Source organism: Hippoglossus stenolepis, chromosome 22, assembly GCF_022539355.2.
Source record: "Hippoglossus stenolepis isolate QCI-W04-F060 chromosome 22, HSTE1.2, whole genome shotgun sequence".
In the NCBI taxonomy this organism is placed as follows: Eukaryota; Metazoa; Chordata; class Actinopteri; order Pleuronectiformes; family Pleuronectidae; genus Hippoglossus; species Hippoglossus stenolepis.
The window spans coordinates 3,535,814-3,552,267 of NC_061504.1; the positions used below are offsets into that span (position 1 = coordinate 3,535,814).

The 16,454-nt window shown below is 41.0% G+C and overlaps 2 protein-coding genes across 2 annotated transcripts; one reads left to right on the forward strand and one right to left on the reverse strand.

Annotated features, from left to right (window-relative positions):
* The first annotated feature begins 430 nt into the window (after positions 1–430).
* Positions 431–6,922, forward strand: LOC118101843 (E3 ubiquitin-protein ligase Hakai). Its single transcript, XM_035147865.2, is given in 7 exon segments — positions 431–545; positions 1,619–1,783; positions 4,745–4,851; positions 5,150–5,233; positions 5,322–5,395; positions 5,600–6,168; positions 6,171–6,922. Coding segments are annotated over 7 exon segments (1,449 nt in total). The 5' UTR covers positions 431–532; the 3' UTR covers positions 6,608–6,922.
* Positions 6,923–8,303: 1,381 nt separating this feature from the next.
* Positions 8,304–15,915, reverse strand: LOC118101978 (chloride anion exchanger). Its single transcript, XM_035148101.2, has 18 exons — positions 15,788–15,915; positions 15,570–15,709; positions 15,207–15,317; positions 14,699–14,859; positions 14,439–14,603; positions 13,565–13,717; positions 12,757–12,839; positions 12,528–12,675; positions 12,227–12,340; positions 11,949–12,026; positions 11,354–11,449; positions 11,121–11,227; positions 10,144–10,213; positions 9,969–10,061; positions 9,774–9,869; positions 9,447–9,668; positions 8,725–8,779; positions 8,304–8,494 (listed from the first exon to the last, which is right to left on the reverse strand). Exons 1-18 carry the CDS (start codon positions 15,913–15,915, stop codon positions 8,304–8,306), a joined length of 2,211 nt encoding a protein of 736 aa, XP_035003992.1.
* Positions 15,916–16,454: the final 539 nt, after the last annotated feature.

Genomic DNA, 16,454 nt, shown 5'->3' on the forward strand with positions numbered 1-16,454 from the left:
GTAGTTACATATATACTATTTATATATATATATAACTATATTGGCAACAATATTTTCAATGCCAGTGTCACAATCAATTTCAAATTTGGGAAGTATAAAGTAAATCTATATATCTATATATCTATCTATCTTTCTATCTATCCTTCTCTCTATATATTGTTTTAGCCCCGTAATAACCTACCTAACGTTGCATTTATTGCAAACCTCTTGTATTGAGATACATTTCTCTACATGTATGTAATAAATAGGCAACTGGACTATTGTATGTAAACAATAAATAATAGACTATCTTTGAGATGATGCAATTGTTTGTGAAGGAGGTAAACATTATGTCCTGAAAACCATTTCATGAATTGTTCTCTTTCTTCAGCTTGTTTCCTCCTCTCGTTCTTCATCTCTCCTCTCCCTCGCTTCTCTCCTCACTCATTCCCCTTCCTCCTTCCTCTCTTCCTTCCTTCCTTTCCTCGCGCTTCACCCTCCTCTCCTCGTCGCCCGTTCGCCCCCACAATGCACCGCGTTCACTCGTTGGATCATGGACCAAAGCGGTAAGCAAAATGTCCAGTCAAGGCCGATGTGAGCGAACGTATTTCAACTGGTCTATTCTTCCACGCAGCGATAGTTGCTATTATAACAATTCGTCGGATAAAGACGCACCGTCCTCGCTGTGCGGGGGTTTGCTACGGCCCCGCTTTATCTCTCAGAGCAGCGTTAAAGCTAGCATGGTCCGAGTTAGCTCAACACTGGCTAGCAATGGAGTTAAGCTAAATTACTTGTGCTCACGAAAAGTTAACGTTGAGCCTTAAGTGAACACGCAGAGCCGCACGCAGGGTAACAACAGAGTCTGCGCACTCCTCCATTAAACGGTGGACGGTGTGGTGTCCATACACGAGTAAGGAGTCACCTCAACCTGCGACTGAGTTGGGGCGCGAATGCTACACAAACCAATGTTAGCATTAAGCTAGCTGAGATATTGGGCTGTCACAACTAATACCATGTCTTAAGAGTTTATCCTGCAATGTATGAGACGTCTGTCTTTCTTAACGCATTCGTATTTTCAGGTTGGATTATTCTCTATTGGGTTATAGTCAATATCAAATACCAAACTGGTCACTCAAAGTTACTAGTTACCTTGCAAACTTTAGATGTGTAAATCTTACTCTATATCCCACAGTTCTGTGTTTGAGGATGTGAATATTCTCCAAAACGTGTCCACTCCGTGATATTCCCGGGAAAATGTTGATCTTTTAATCTTTTATTATACTTGTGGATATTGTTATTGTAATTATTGTGGACAATATGGTCAGTGTCACCCAGTCTGTGTATTTGCACATCCTGACTTCAAGCATCTCTTTCTGAAAGCCTATTCTAAAACTATATCCATATGGGGTATGTTTTATTTTATATATTACTTCCACTGGTAATTTAAACTGGACACTAATCATTCACTGCACAAACACAACACCAAATGTCCTGTCGCCAAAGATGGCGTGTCCGTAAAGTCCATATTGCTTAATTTTCTGCAATATTACTTCTAATGTATAGCTACTGAGTGACGTCACCACAAGACTCCCATAAGCATGTTGAAGTTATGAATATTGCTACTTTTATTTTTCCACAGACAATGATCTTCAAGGAAGCGACGGCTCTGGGAATTTGGGCGGCCCAGATGTTCGAAGACGAATCCCCATCAAACTCATATCCAAACAGCCCATAAGGAGCAAACCTCCGCCACGCGCCCAAAGACCCAGCAGCAGGCCAACTAAAAGTGAGCCCGGAGAAAATGGTAGGATCATTTTGCAGTTCACCATGCCTTGTGGCGTTGCATTGTGCACCATAGACCTTAGTAAACATAACTATAAATACAAAGAAATATAAAGAAATTGAATAAAGAAAATAAACCTTTTTTCATATAATATGTCAACATAAATGTTATCTTTTCTGCATGGTTTATACTGTAAAAAAGTTTTCATATCAGCAAATATAAACACAGATGCACACTAGAGATTAAATAGGGTGAACATTTTGTGTCACGGTCATAGTAACAAAAATCCTCACAGTTATCAGTATTATGGCAACAGTTTTTCCGCTGGTAACCTTTCTTTCTTTGATGCCACGCCAAAGATTTTTGGTCGCCCCAGTGAAACAGGGACAAGGAGAGATCGTTCATGTGAATGAGGCGGTTTGTTGAATTAGTTTAAGAAGAGTGGCAACAAAAGTGTGACTGCAGGGTTTCCAACAACGCTGCATGCAACGCTGTAAAATGATGAGCACCGCTGCTTCAGGATCAGAGCTAAAGCAGCAGTTGATTTGTACCTTGTCTCCTGTCTGAGTGACCTCCCTCCTGCTGACCTGCACTCACTTTACACTTTAAGAATCAACACCAACACAAATCACTAGTTATTAGGATCGGAACAGTATTGAAGTTTACTCTGAGTTTTTTTGATTTGCTCCAGAGTTCATGAGACTCTTATTTAAACACATTGAAAAAAGGTTCCAAAATTTTGTATGTTCGCAGTTCAACTGCTACACACAACACAAGATGTAACAGGCATCAGGGTTAAACTGACAATCCGGATTCATGATCCGACACCATTGACTAATAAGTAAATAAATGTTATGGCCAGGTTGTGTGTGAAGAGCGAAGAAGATGAGCAGGCACACACACACACAATCCTAGAGGAAACACTGGAATGCTAACCTAATTCAATCATATCATCCCATCCTGTTTACTGAGCTGGTAAAATATATTCTGTGCCAAATGTTTCATATTTATTCAAGAGCAATTTTTGTTAACAGAGCCAGAGAGTCCATTTTATTTGTTGTGTGTGTGTGGTGTTATTTATGTTTTCTTGACTGAGGGTATTATAATGTTTGTAATTCTAAGTCAAATGTCTGACTGACTGTTCTTTAGAATTACAACCCTTGCATTATTATGCTTTAATGTCATATCAGTGGTATAAAATGGCTTCAAAATGATGACAATAATATAATTTATTGCAATAATTTCTGGGGCATAATTGTTCCGCAAAAATTCTTTCTGACAAACGCAGGCGGTGTTCCCTGCTGGAGGTCACTCTGTGCCGATTATCTGCCCAAATAATCCTGAAGTTTTGCGGCATTTACAAAATAAACTTTATGCTACAGATTGAGTCGGAGCCTTCCCCCAAACATGTTAAATCTGTCATCATGTCTGTGGTCTCCCACGTTTTAAAAATCGGTCAAGAGTTGAAAATCCTCTAATGTGCAGCAGCCCAACTAACTAACTCAAGACTTTTCAATTATTTACTGAACTTTGGACAAATGTAAATATTGACGTCACATAGCTGCACTGGAAAATCCAACAGAAGAAGTAAATAAACCGGTTTATGCAGTAGTGTTTTCTCTACCATTGTCTAAAAAGAAACCAAAGAAAAAAACCTAATTTCTGTTTACCTGTGTCATTTCAGCTCAGTGTAAGTGTCTATTGCTTTATGTTGTCATTCAGTGTCGAATTTGTCTCTGCTGTGTGTGTGTGTGTTTCAATCCTTAATTAGCGTCATTTAGGATTGAAACAGTACAACTAACTGTCAGGAATTTTATCAGGGTATACCATGGCACCAGTTACCTTTTCCTTCCTAATACGGATATATGCAAAAGGCTTGTATCAGCTGATTTTTATCGGCCAACAGATAAATAAGAAACAACAGAAAGTTCAATGAAGCATATAGTTTCTGTTGACACTGGCAGAGGCCAAGATCAGCACTTTAAGTTACATTTGAGGCTGGAGCTACGGTGGTGGTGGTTTTGTTAATGTTCCTTAGTCCGTGTTGATGAGAGTTTGAAGTTTTACCTCATGTCCTCTTTGCCAATGCAGTGTTTCCTTTCTGCCATAAGTCATCATGACACTGACATAGGCTCAATTCTTACATACTGTGATTGCAAAATTCTGTCTGTAATAACAGACGTTAACAAGGATCATTGTAGTACTCCTTGTTTTACTTGGGGTTCCCTCTCCTGGTGAACCATAGGTCTGTGACGGTATGTGAATTTATTTAAAAAAAAAAAAGACATTTGGATAAAACTGTAAACAATTGTTTTTAAACTAGCGTTTTTTCTTTATGTGGTTTGCCAATTACCACCAGGGGGCGCTACTAAATTGCCCATTGTGACAATGGTAGCTGATATAAAGCACAGAGGATCTTACACCATATGATTCACTCTTCAGTTGTCATACTCTGTGCATTGAAAACAAAGTATGTTAAAGTAATTCATAAAACATTGACTGATTCTCATTGAATTGGGGAGAAACCAGACTGTCGTGGTTTCTTATAACATAAGTTTAACCATGAACAACAGACACGAGAGGTTCGATAGCATCGTTTTTTAACCCAGAGGAAAGTAAGATTAAGTTAATGTAAAAGGCATTGCAAAAGAATGTTTCAATTCGAGCTTGTTCTTCATTTAACTTTACAGTGTCAGATCTGTATGAAAACATTTTTATTGCAATGTTTAATAAACCTTTTAAAACACCAAGTCAAACCAAGTGACTTGGTGAAGAAGGGTGGCTTGCCCAAAATGTCTGTGACAATTAAGTCTAGTTTGAGGGCTCTCCAATTCTGTTTAAATAGTTACTCCCCACGATTTTATTGTTATTACTGTGAGTTGATCATCTTATATCTTTATACTACAATTGGTTTCGCCTGATAAATCTCCTGTTCTTTTTTTTAAGTAAACATCATTAACACGTGTGTCTTGTGTTTCACAGATAACTTTGGCTTCAAGCAAGAGGACAGGTTTGACTGCGGTGCTAAATCTGGAGATGTGTTTGCAACTCAGAGGAGATATCCCCAGCCACTGTTTTGGGATTATAAGGTACATCCCACAGAATGATCAGACTCAACACACCTTTTCAGACAGAGGTTAACCAACACACATTTTCATTACTATTCCACAGTAAGTAAGCGGTGATGCACATCCAGACAATCACAACACATGTCCTCATATAAGTCTGGTTGTAGTAATCTTCCCATTACCCTAGGATGTGGGGAATAAAAAGACTCAGTCATAAAGAATGAGCAGATAGAAAAGTGCATGGATTATATTTACAGTATTTTAGGGTGCTCTAATGAAAAGTATATGTTAATCCCATTTTTTAATCATTTTCCAACAGTTGCATTTGATTGGAGAAAGGGATGAAGTACCGATTCACTTCTGTGACAAATGTGGTCTCCCTATCCAGCTGTATGGGCGGATGGTATGTACATGTTAATGTGACCATTGTCCGCAGAATGTTTTTCTTAGAGAACTGCTGATGCTTACCTGTTGAATTGTTAACTCCACAGATCCCCTGCAAACATGTTTTCTGCTACGACTGTGCTTTGCTTCATGAAAAGAAAGGAGACAAGATGTGCCCAGGGTGAGACATTTCTACTTTGTTGTGTTTGTGTGTGGTGGTGAATAATGGAATTCATTATTACTCTTATTTTGAAAAACATTTACGAAACCTGTTTTTGCTGCATTTAGCTTGAAGTAATGTGTAGCCTTTATGATTGTAGCTCTTCCGATGCGTTTGTGTAACTCCCGCTTTTTGACACTAACGCTTTGTCACTGTGTCCACCAGCCTCACCCTCTACAGCTGCACAGATCCAGTGCAGCGCATCGAGCAGTGCCAGCGTGGTTCGCTCTACATGTGCAGTGTTGTGCCGGGATGTAAGCGCACCTACCTGTCCCAGCGTGACCTGCAGGCCCATGTTAACCACCGCCACCTGAGGGCAGCCAAGTCGTCCTCAGGCCGCCAGGAGCCCTTGCACCTCGGCCTGTCATCTGACGTCCCTGATCGTTTCCGTGTGCCTCCACCTCACTTATCCAAGAACCATGTTCATCTCCCTAACCCACTCCAGCATGGCGGCCATGACCCCTACAGCCAGCCACCGCCGCCCTCTGCTCACGATGCCCCGCCCCCATCGTCTGCTTTAGGTCCTGAGACATTCCGCATCGCTACGGTAACGACTCGGAAACACAGCAATCTCATAACTGTGCCCATCCAAGATGACTCCTCTTCCTCCCGTGAGCCCCACTCTGGTGGGCTAGGCCCCGGTCAGCCACCCCACCACCACCCTGGGGACTATCCCGGCCAGCCACCTGTCGTGTCCCACTCCCACCACATGATGGCGCCACCGCAGCAGCACTTTGGCCCCCGCCTCCCCCTCCTCCTCCCATCAGCCACCCAATGCAGCATCCGCCCCAGGCCTCTGGGACGCCACACATGGTGTACAACCAGGCCCCTCCTCCCCCCATGTCCACAGCTCCACCACCAATCACGCCCCCACCAGGGCACATTATGCCCCCTTATATGAACCACCCGCCCCCAGGACCTCCACCACAACACAGTGGCCCACCCGTCAACGCCCCTCCACCTCATCATTACAACCCCAACTCAATGCAGCAGTTCCCTGAAGACCAGGGCACCCTCAGTCCCCCGTTCAGCCAACCAGGAGGGCTCAGCCCTGGGATGTGGCCTGCTCCGAGAGGACCCCCACCTCCACGGATGCAGGGTCCTCCTCCCCAGGGCCAGATGCCTGGTCCACATCACCCAGATCAGGGCCGCTACCGGCCGTACTATCAGTAAACTGCCGACTGAATGAATAGGCAACAGTCTGTGTCATTCTGTTCCACACCACTTGTCTGAATAATGTGATAGTAAACCTCAGGGTTACAGGACGTAGAAGCTTCGTTTTGATAATACTGCCCAGAAACAAATGTGTATGCTGTGCACATTTTAGTTAACTGTACTGAACCTCCCACTGAGCATACTGCAGACTTGGAAGAGCAAGAATGTCCCCTTTTTAATAGCTTATATTTCTGTATATATGTCAGCTGAGTTAATGCATATGTACTGTTCAATGAAAGATGTTAAATATGTCTCAATAAATTTTTAACGGCAGATTTCAATCTCATCTTTGCTCTATTGACACAAATAGTTCAATTGACTAACAGTTAATATTTAATAATGTATAAAGTTAAGATGATTATATGATATTTGAAGGATATGAGAAGCAATACATGGAGTTCACATCTCGTGAAAACTAGTATTACCTAGTTAGTCAATGTATGTAACCCTCCAGACATTTTGTCCTGTGGCTACACCTGGTGGTCGTCTTTATCTGTGGTTTCCAACAATTTTCGACTGTGACCCCATAAAATGGCTTGTAACTTCATATCAAAGGATGGTATTTAAATGTCTGCACCACCCAAACCAAAGTGAAAATTTCTTCTCAGATTGTTATTTAATGATGGACCAGAGGAGGTTTTTAAGTTATTTACAAAATAAAAGATCGTACAGGAACTCTGAAAAAAGAAACTTGATTTTGTGCAGCACAAATGTTTTCTCTGCTTTGCTACCATGCCAGGGAAACATTGTCATAAAGGTTAATCGTCCCTGAAATGAAGTGTTTTGTTTATTTACAAAAAAACTGACTTCAGATTGATACTCAAAAATGTCGACAAGGTCTTTTTTTCTGTCTGGTGCTGAACAAAGTACAAAACAAGATTATTTCCTGTCCTTTTATCAGAGATTAATTAACATCAAAGCAGCTGTTTACAGTTCTGTTTATCTTGACTTATAGATTTAGCTTGTGTTCAGAGGAATTTGAAATTCTAAGGACAGTGTTAAACCCCTCTGGATGTCCAATGCAACACATCTGAAGTATGTAAGATGTATTCTTTGGCCATTATTTACAAAGGGTTGGTTAGTTGAACATCAACACAATAAGCTAAAATGAAATCAGAAACACATGTACAAATATTTGAAGTAAACCGTAACAAGTCCCATTACAACAAAGTCTGCATGATTTAAAGAACATGAACATTTTCAATAGACCTTTACTAGACATAGAACATTGCATAGAGGTGATATAGTGAGTAATGACAGTAGATTAAAGTGGGACAGTGGTAAACAGCATTTTGTTGTGATTTGTTGACGATGAATATTCTTCATGAGTGGATGTTCCTGAACTCTTCTACAGTTTGGTATCTGATATCTATAATTAAAAAAAGAAAACAGAATTATTTGTGAAGCATTATACCTGCTTTGACTGTAATTGTGTAGCTCTTATTTTAATGCCACAACAGAAGCTATTCATATTTATTTATTTAAATGTTATATGAAACTGTCATTCCCCCTTTATGTGCATGAACCCCAACACGCCCCAACCAAATCACTTACACCCTAACCCTCACAACATTAAGTTAATTATAATGAGAAATTAAGTGCTTTATAGTTTATGCTCTGTTATAATTGTGGGTTCAGGGATTAATCAGGCTACTTAATAGAAAAGGATGTAAAATCCTTGAAGTGAGAATGAGACTTTTTTATTTACCACCCAGCCTTTACTCTTGTCGTCCTTGTGTTTTTCAAGCACGTGCAGCATGGCGTCATGAAGGGTCGGGAAGAACATGGAGGTCCGAATCTCATCGTCGAAGAACATGCACATGTGTAGCATCTCCAGGATGTACACTGTGGACACAGGCGAGAGGTCAGTGAAAGGGGCTCGATGGGGGTTCAGTGTCGGGGGAACTTCAACATGTGGGTATGATGCATCAGGGTTCTGCTACTGACCCACAGCTGCCTGAGAGGTGGATTATGGGTACCTGTATGTACCGGCAACATTCACCTCATGCTGTTGGTGTCCTCACTGATTTGATCATTTAAGAAGAAGTGCTTTTAATGCACTTCAATAAACTCACCGTCACATGACACGATGTAAACTTCCACATCGATTCGGATGAACTCTTTGAGACCCTGCAGGGGATAACAGCGATAAACAGAAGGTTGTAAAATCATGGGTAACACAGGAACAATACAACCGCTGTCACTCATTATTCTATTATGTTCATTATAATCAATTCAATTTGATTTGATTTGTACAGTGCCAAATCCTAAAATACATTATCTCAAGGCACTTTATATATAAAGACGTCCAAGAGTTCCCACAACGAACAACGAGAGTTCCATTCTTAGTTCGTCAGATACAGTATCTAACCCTGTTTACCGATCTGCTCTCTTTGGCAGAACTACAGCAATGGAAAGTAACTGAGTACAGTTACTCAAGTACTGTGAGTACTCTGAGGTTCTTATACTTTACTCAAGCATTACTGTTAAGTTACCTTGTACTTTCTACTCTCAAGAGACCCAAAGATTTAAAATGATCTAATAAAAAGCACCAGATCAGTAAAAACAGATCAGAGAAAAGTTAAAAAACAGTAATACTTTGAAATATTAAGATAAACAGAATATCTTCTGCTGCTGCTTCATATCGAAAAGGTTTTTTATTTTCAAGCAACAACAGAAAATTCTGCCAATATTCACTATGATTAGAGACATTTCTGTCATATCCACACAGCAACATAAAGACGTCTTTCAGGACTTATTAGTATGAGTGCAGCTGCCACATGTTTTCCCTCTTTACCACTTTGAGTCCTTTCAGAGCAGAGATGTCCAGGAAGGAGACAGCGGAGAAGTCCAGGATCAGGCTGTGGAGGTCCACTCTGGGAACACTGATGTTGTTGGGAAGCTCGGCATTCCAGTCCATCCGGAATGGAAGGCCCTTGAGGTCAGCGGGCTGATCCATCTCCTCCTTGTTCACGCAAGACTCATCAGTTGTTTCGCTAAATAAAACCCTCAAACCTGTCTGTTAGACAAATATATGAAAGTAAGCCTCGAGCTTTTTGAGGAAAACAATTTATCTACAATAATATTTTACTTTTCTTCAGCACGCTTGAGTTTTAGGCCTCACCTCTCTACTGTGATTATCATTTTCCTGCAATAGTTTCTTGATTTTCCTGAGTGCCTTGTTCCTCTTCCTCAGAACTCTCAAGGGGTTGAATCCAACCTGGAACAGGAGTACAGTACAGTACAGTGCAGTGCAGTGCAAGGCTTACAGAATACTCCCTGAGAAATACTGAAACAGAGCCAGACGAATCGTACATACAGCTTCTATGAGCTTTTCCCTGAAGAACTCTATGTTGGCAAAGAAGATAGGGGAGGGTATCCTGAAGATTCTTACTCCCCTTGGTTCGAATATCTGAGAAGAAAAGCAGTATGATTTTAATTCAGTTGACAATAATGACATTAAATGAAAACACAAAAAGCAACTAGCAGCTTACATGCAGGTAGTCTTTGCGATCCCTGTAGAGGTCAGTGCCAGAGATGTTCGCCAAGACAGAACAGCGGGGACTAGAGAGACATGAAGACATTAACATTGTTCATGATGTGGAATCCATGAAGACACAGCAACCTTAAAAAAGTGAACGGATTGTTATTAAAGCTAATTTTTTGTCTCTCAGATCATCGCCAAGATGAGTCTGGTGATTTGTGAATCAGATCAATACTCAGCACTGCTCTAATTGGCACTGAGAGGTGTGATAAAGTCTGATGACAGGTATGGTTTGACCCAAAGCTCTGTCGTAGTCGCCATGTGATAGAGTCTCAGTCATGTTTCTAACAGACTTTTTTGTTTTAAGCACCAGCATGATGATAACTAGATGGCGGGTAGACGTAGGAGAAACTCCACAGAAAGTCCCGAGCATCCGGAGTTAGTGCATGTCTGAAAGCAGCTGAAGTGTACAGGAGAACCTACGGTGGACTTTAGGTAATGTAACAACGCAATAGAGCCTCTCTTGAGTCAGTGTTTGGTTTGTCCATTCTGGGCTACTGTAGAAACATAACAGTGCAACATGGAGGATCCTCTAGAGGAGGATCTGCTCCTGATGAAGATATAAAGGGCCCATTCTGAGGTTAAAAAACCCCCCCCCAACAATTCTTAGTGTCAGGTGATTATACAATGAAACCTAATTAAGAATATTATATAAAATTTCCACCAATAGATCCCCCTAAATACAACACACTGGTCCTTTAAATCTAGTGTAAGGTCTCGACCTCACTATGTAAAGTGCCTTGAAATAATGTATGTTGTGTTTTGAGGCTATACAAATAACATAAAACTGAATTGAATTGAATTAAAGTGACCACATAGGGATTTTTCATCAACTATAATAAATTCATGATTTTCTCATTATTTCCTACGTAATGTCAGTTTGCATATTAACAAACTGACGTCAGATGCCATGAAATGTGTCCTTACAACTGAGTCCTGAAGACAACAGTGATCAGCTCCACCCCCAGGCCCACCGCCAGACCAAGATCCAGGCCGAGCAGGATGGCACCCAGGCACGTCGCCACCCACACCACCTGCAGGAAAAAAAAACTGAAGTCAAACACCAACACAGAGCAGACTATATGGCAAGAAAATAACCAAATAAATGAGACGTTGCACTCTATAAATAAATGTACATTTTGGAATTACTGAATGCCTACAAATTCTGGTTTGTCCCTCCTCCACAGGTACGGGATCTCTCTGAACTGCATCAGCATGCCCTTCAAGTTCACGATCACCAAGGCCCCCAGGACAGACTGCAGTCAAACAGAATATTAAAGGTGTGTATAAGGAAACAAATCTATGCACCTTAGGACTTATAGATATACAATCACAAGAAAATCTTATCCCATAAAAGAATCAGTGTGACAGGAAAAAATTAAAAAAGATTCTGCCCAACTAAGTGATATAAAACAGATTTGATTTGCTGCGTCTTTCACATTAGTCAAAAGTGCTCCAGAGAGTTGACTTCTGTTCTGGATCAATTGGATCACAGAAATCTGTTTGGCTCTTTTTAAAATGTGGTCTCAGTGCTGATAGTGGATCGAACTGCACCACGAACATCCTGAAATAAACTTTGAAGACATCAGGATAATTTCGCAGCTCCTTGATCAGAAGATAAAATTCCACTTGTTCCCGAAGGCTTCTTGGGATTGGATGGACCCAATCTTTTCTTTTTTAAAGAAGTGAGAGGACCAGAAAACCATCCTAAAAAAACATTTTATCTCCTACTAGAAAAATTAAATATATTCTCACCTTGGGAAGTGGCTCTAACAGGAACCCAAGTTGCAAAGTTACAATCATTGCCATCATGGCCGAGATCAACCCTGCAATCTGCATTTGTAAAAAAAAAAAAAAAGTTAATATTTCATTTTAAGATGGCTGTGAAAGATGAGAATGTGATATAAACCAGACTGTAAAGTGACAGTTTCGATCTAATGTTTTGGAGACAGAAACATTTTGAAGGTGGTGGTATCGTAAAAAGTTTGACGCCAGGAGAGAGAAGCTGTAAATGGTGAGGTTTGTTTTCTGACCTGTGTTCTGCCTCCTGAGCTCTCCTGCACGGCCGTCCTGGAGAGGGCTGTGCTCGCCGCAAATGACCTGAAGCTTGCGCCGAATATGTTGCTAACCCCGAAAGCAATGAGCTCCTGCGATGGAACAATTGGAACTGATTGAAATGTTTATCACATTTTGTTTGACCCGCTTTTAAAAGCATATCCACGTAATTTTACATCTTCATAATCAAAATTATGAGGCTTATGCTTGTCGTCACATTGTATTAGTAACCAATTAAAACAATTTCCTTGATAGACAGGGATTTTATATATAACTCACCTGGTTCCCGTCAATGGTGTAATCATGTTTGATAGAGTAGACTTTGGCCACAGAGAAGGCAACAGCAAACCCGACTATGGCTATAGGGAAGGCCTCCACAGCACTTTCCTGGAAGACCTCTATACTGGGAGCAATCGGAGTCTCATACCTGAATGATAGTTGTGCATTTAAATGACCGGGATTATCTGATGGAACAGCAGCAAGTTTGTATCGAGAACTTGAAACTTACCCGCTAACCATCGCGCCAACAACATCAACATTGAATCTCTCCTGAAAGTTGAAGCCGTACGATATTCCACAAGCTATGATTGTCTGTGTGAAGAGAAAAAGACACCTGAGAGTTGGGTCGACACATTGACCACTGGCAGCTATTGCCATACATTCATCCTGGGGGGGGGTCGTAATTAAAAAAAAAACAGTCATAATATTACGAGAATAAAGGAAAAAACTAATTTTTGGGGAAATAAAAAGCAAGGTGAGCCCATGCTTGCTGGAGTTTCAGTCCTGGATCCAAAACTATTCATCTCTTTGTTTCTAGAGAAAGTATGAAACCCCATTGAATAACGTGCAGTTTGCAGTTGACCACTGTCAAACATTTCCACCTCCGACTTGGATAGCTTGACCGCAGTGCAAAAGAGGCAAAGTCCTGTCGTGTAGTTGTTTCTTTGGAATAGACACTGTTTCTTGCACAATTTTCTGCAAAGTCCTGATACCTACGATAATGTGGTGCTGATTTGAGACCTATACTAAAGTATAACTCAACAAGAAGCTCCACATGCCCTGTAAAATACACACACCCTAAAATTATCCCAATCCTAATGTTCCTAATCCTAAAAATTCCGTTTGAAGTTGTCTTGTCGATACAAGACAGCTTCAAACTGAATTTTATTATATTGTACTGGTGCGGTGACCATAAAGTTATTTGATTTTATCTTATCACGACTTGTGCTCGTATAATCCAACCTTAGAGTTTTCAAATGTGTGCTGTGGTTTGGAGATTTAAAGTATTATGAAATGTACTTGAAGGCTTCCCTCACCATGATAACCTCGATGGGGATAGGCACTGGAAGTTTGGCTTTGTATTTGTCATTCAGCTCCTTCACAATGAACACAATCACCATGATCACGATGGTCATCACCAGGTCACAGATGTTGGTGGAGGTGATCTGGTCAAAGATCTTCTCCAGAGTCTGTATAAAAGAAGTAACAACATTTAGTTCAGCTGGAGAATGATTACACTCATCAACACGTGGTTATGCACTCAGCAACAGTTTTGCAGATTTTTCCTAAGGAGAGAAATCATTGGCTCCTCGACGAATGAGATTCAGGATGTTGGAAACAAACATTAAATTCATTCTCTTCTCTTGCTCTGCTGCACATTGAATCAATGGCACGCAGCTCTTACACTACAAGATGTTTATTAGCAAGTTTAGATTAAAGTTCCCGTTACCGTTGTACAGAGCCATTCTATCTGTTTCCACCTTGTTTCCAGTCTTTTTGCTTGGCTGGGCTAACTTCATATTTAATGGTCAAGACATAAGAGTGGCGTCCATCTTCTCCTCTACCTTTTGACAACAAAAGCATATTCACGATATTGTCGAACCAATCCTCTCTGACAGGACACTGTGTTGGAATAAGCTCACCCCTTTATTGTTTTAAGATAAGATAAACTGGTTTGTTAGTTGTTTATTAAAGTTGTGGTCATTCTAGCCACTAAACTAAATTGCTCCTCTCACTGAAATCTCTGCTGTTTTTTCTTCATCTGATAAGAATTCTTCATAAGAACTGCTTGCATATTTAATGCTTTAATCTGTCCTCTCTCCCTTGTCTTTGTTATTCGCCTATACAGCCTGAATGATGAAAACATTAGTGGTCAACCTCCATTGCTTTCAACTGGACTTGCTGACTTACATATATGATGGAGAGTGGCCCGCTTAGGCCTGGCACGATCAACCCCAACACAAACTTGAGCTGGGACACCAGGATGTGGACAGCAGCTGCTGTGGTGAAGCCAGACACCAGCGTGTCTGACAGGTACACAACAATGAAGCCCACCTGCAGAACACCCATGGCAAGCTGCACGAGACAGAAACATGGAGAGAAAAGAGGCTTGGTTTGAGGCCATGCGGAATTACTGCCATGTTCTTCAGGAACCACAGACATGAGTCTACCTGGAAGATCCCCATGAGGAAGGTGACAGAGGAGGCCACCAGGACCCTTTGCTGATCCTGGGTCAGATTTTCAAAGCCTGTGATATTTGCTGACGGTCCATCCACTGGTACCAGACGGGTCACCACGGCGCCTATCATTAGGCTCAGGACTGGAAAGGAGCCTGCAGGGAAAAAGGGTGTGGATGAGTATACGTTTTATGTCTAACTTTAATTTCTCTCCTTTACTATCAGGAGACTACAATGGCACTCATACCTTCACCAAGAAGTCACCTTATCAAACCACATATAAATTCACTAGACCTGGATTTTTATTTGGATCTGCACCAAAATTGCACACACTCATTAATATCAGCCCTCTAAACATTTATCAAGCTCCATGAATTATTCTCTGAGAAATCAATGAAAATATTGACAAAAGCCCCCTCTCACAATTTAAAAGAAGGTGATAAAAATCCCTGGACCCACCTCAAGTAACCCCTCTATGGTAACTGAGCACTAAGTGACATACCTACAGAAATGTGTCTTGAGGTACCAAGGAAAAAGTATGTGAGCATGGGGAAGAAAGCTGTGTAGAGTCCGTAGCTTGCAGGCAGCGACGCCAGCAGAGAGAAAGCAAGTCCTGAGTGAGACCAGGGGAATAACAACGCAGACAGAATGAGGTTTATCATCATTTTTAGGCAAAATAACATTGAAAAAAGACAAATTATAAAGGTTGAAAATAAAATAAAACTTCCAGATTGAACTCTTTTAAGCTGTTAAAGAACAGTTCTTTCATGGTTTTACATAGAGTATGTTTCAAAAGCTATACTACCAGCTCTCCCACAGAATAAAGAATCTTGTATTTGATGATGAATAGTAAATTGCCCCTCACCTTGCATGATCGCCACCAGTCCCGTGCTGACCCCCGACACCACATCACCCAGCAGCCACTCTCTAACTCTGTAGATCCTCATCCAGCCAATGATGGGCAGGAGAGAGAGGACGGCATTCTTGGCCCGTTTTGAATCACATCTGCTCAAAAACACAAAAGTTGACGATGTGAAATCGGAGACCATGACCCTGATGTCTGTGTGACCAGGGCTCACTTACGTCAGATACTCTCTGACATGGTGCAGGATGGTTTTGTGCACCCTGTGGAGCTCCACATGATCTTCAGCAAGGCTGTCCTCAGAGTACACACATCTGTCCACCAGGTATTGTTTCCTCAAAGTTGCCATCCTCTCATCTCAGACTCTGACACAAAATAGAAGATTGTGGAGATAGATCCCGAAAGGAAACCTTGGCCGTTGCTGCCGTTACAGTGTCTATCTGATCTGTCAACTGAGATCAATTTCATCACTTGGTCCCTTTTGTCTTCACTGTTCAATCATTAACATCTTTGATTCATTGAGATGATACGTCAGAAAGATTTTTATGGTCTTGTTTTTATTGTGGGTTGATAACGATCGAAGCTCTGATTGGTTAGAGAGCTGCACCTCACGCCCAGAGAGCTGGTTACACCCCCTTTGATCATTTGCATAGTTTCCTGCAAGTGCCATGAGAAGGCTGAACAGAGACAAGAATCTAAATGACTAAACCAATCGAATAATAAGGAAAAGCAACAGGGAAATGGAAAGACATTTTTCTGATTAATATCTGTTTTCTTAATTCAATTTGTGAGTCCACTTATTTGTTTCTCCTCTTAAACTGCATTTTCCGATAGATTTTTAATTGTCATGATTATTCAATGTATCTTTTAAACCCTATAATGAATGGC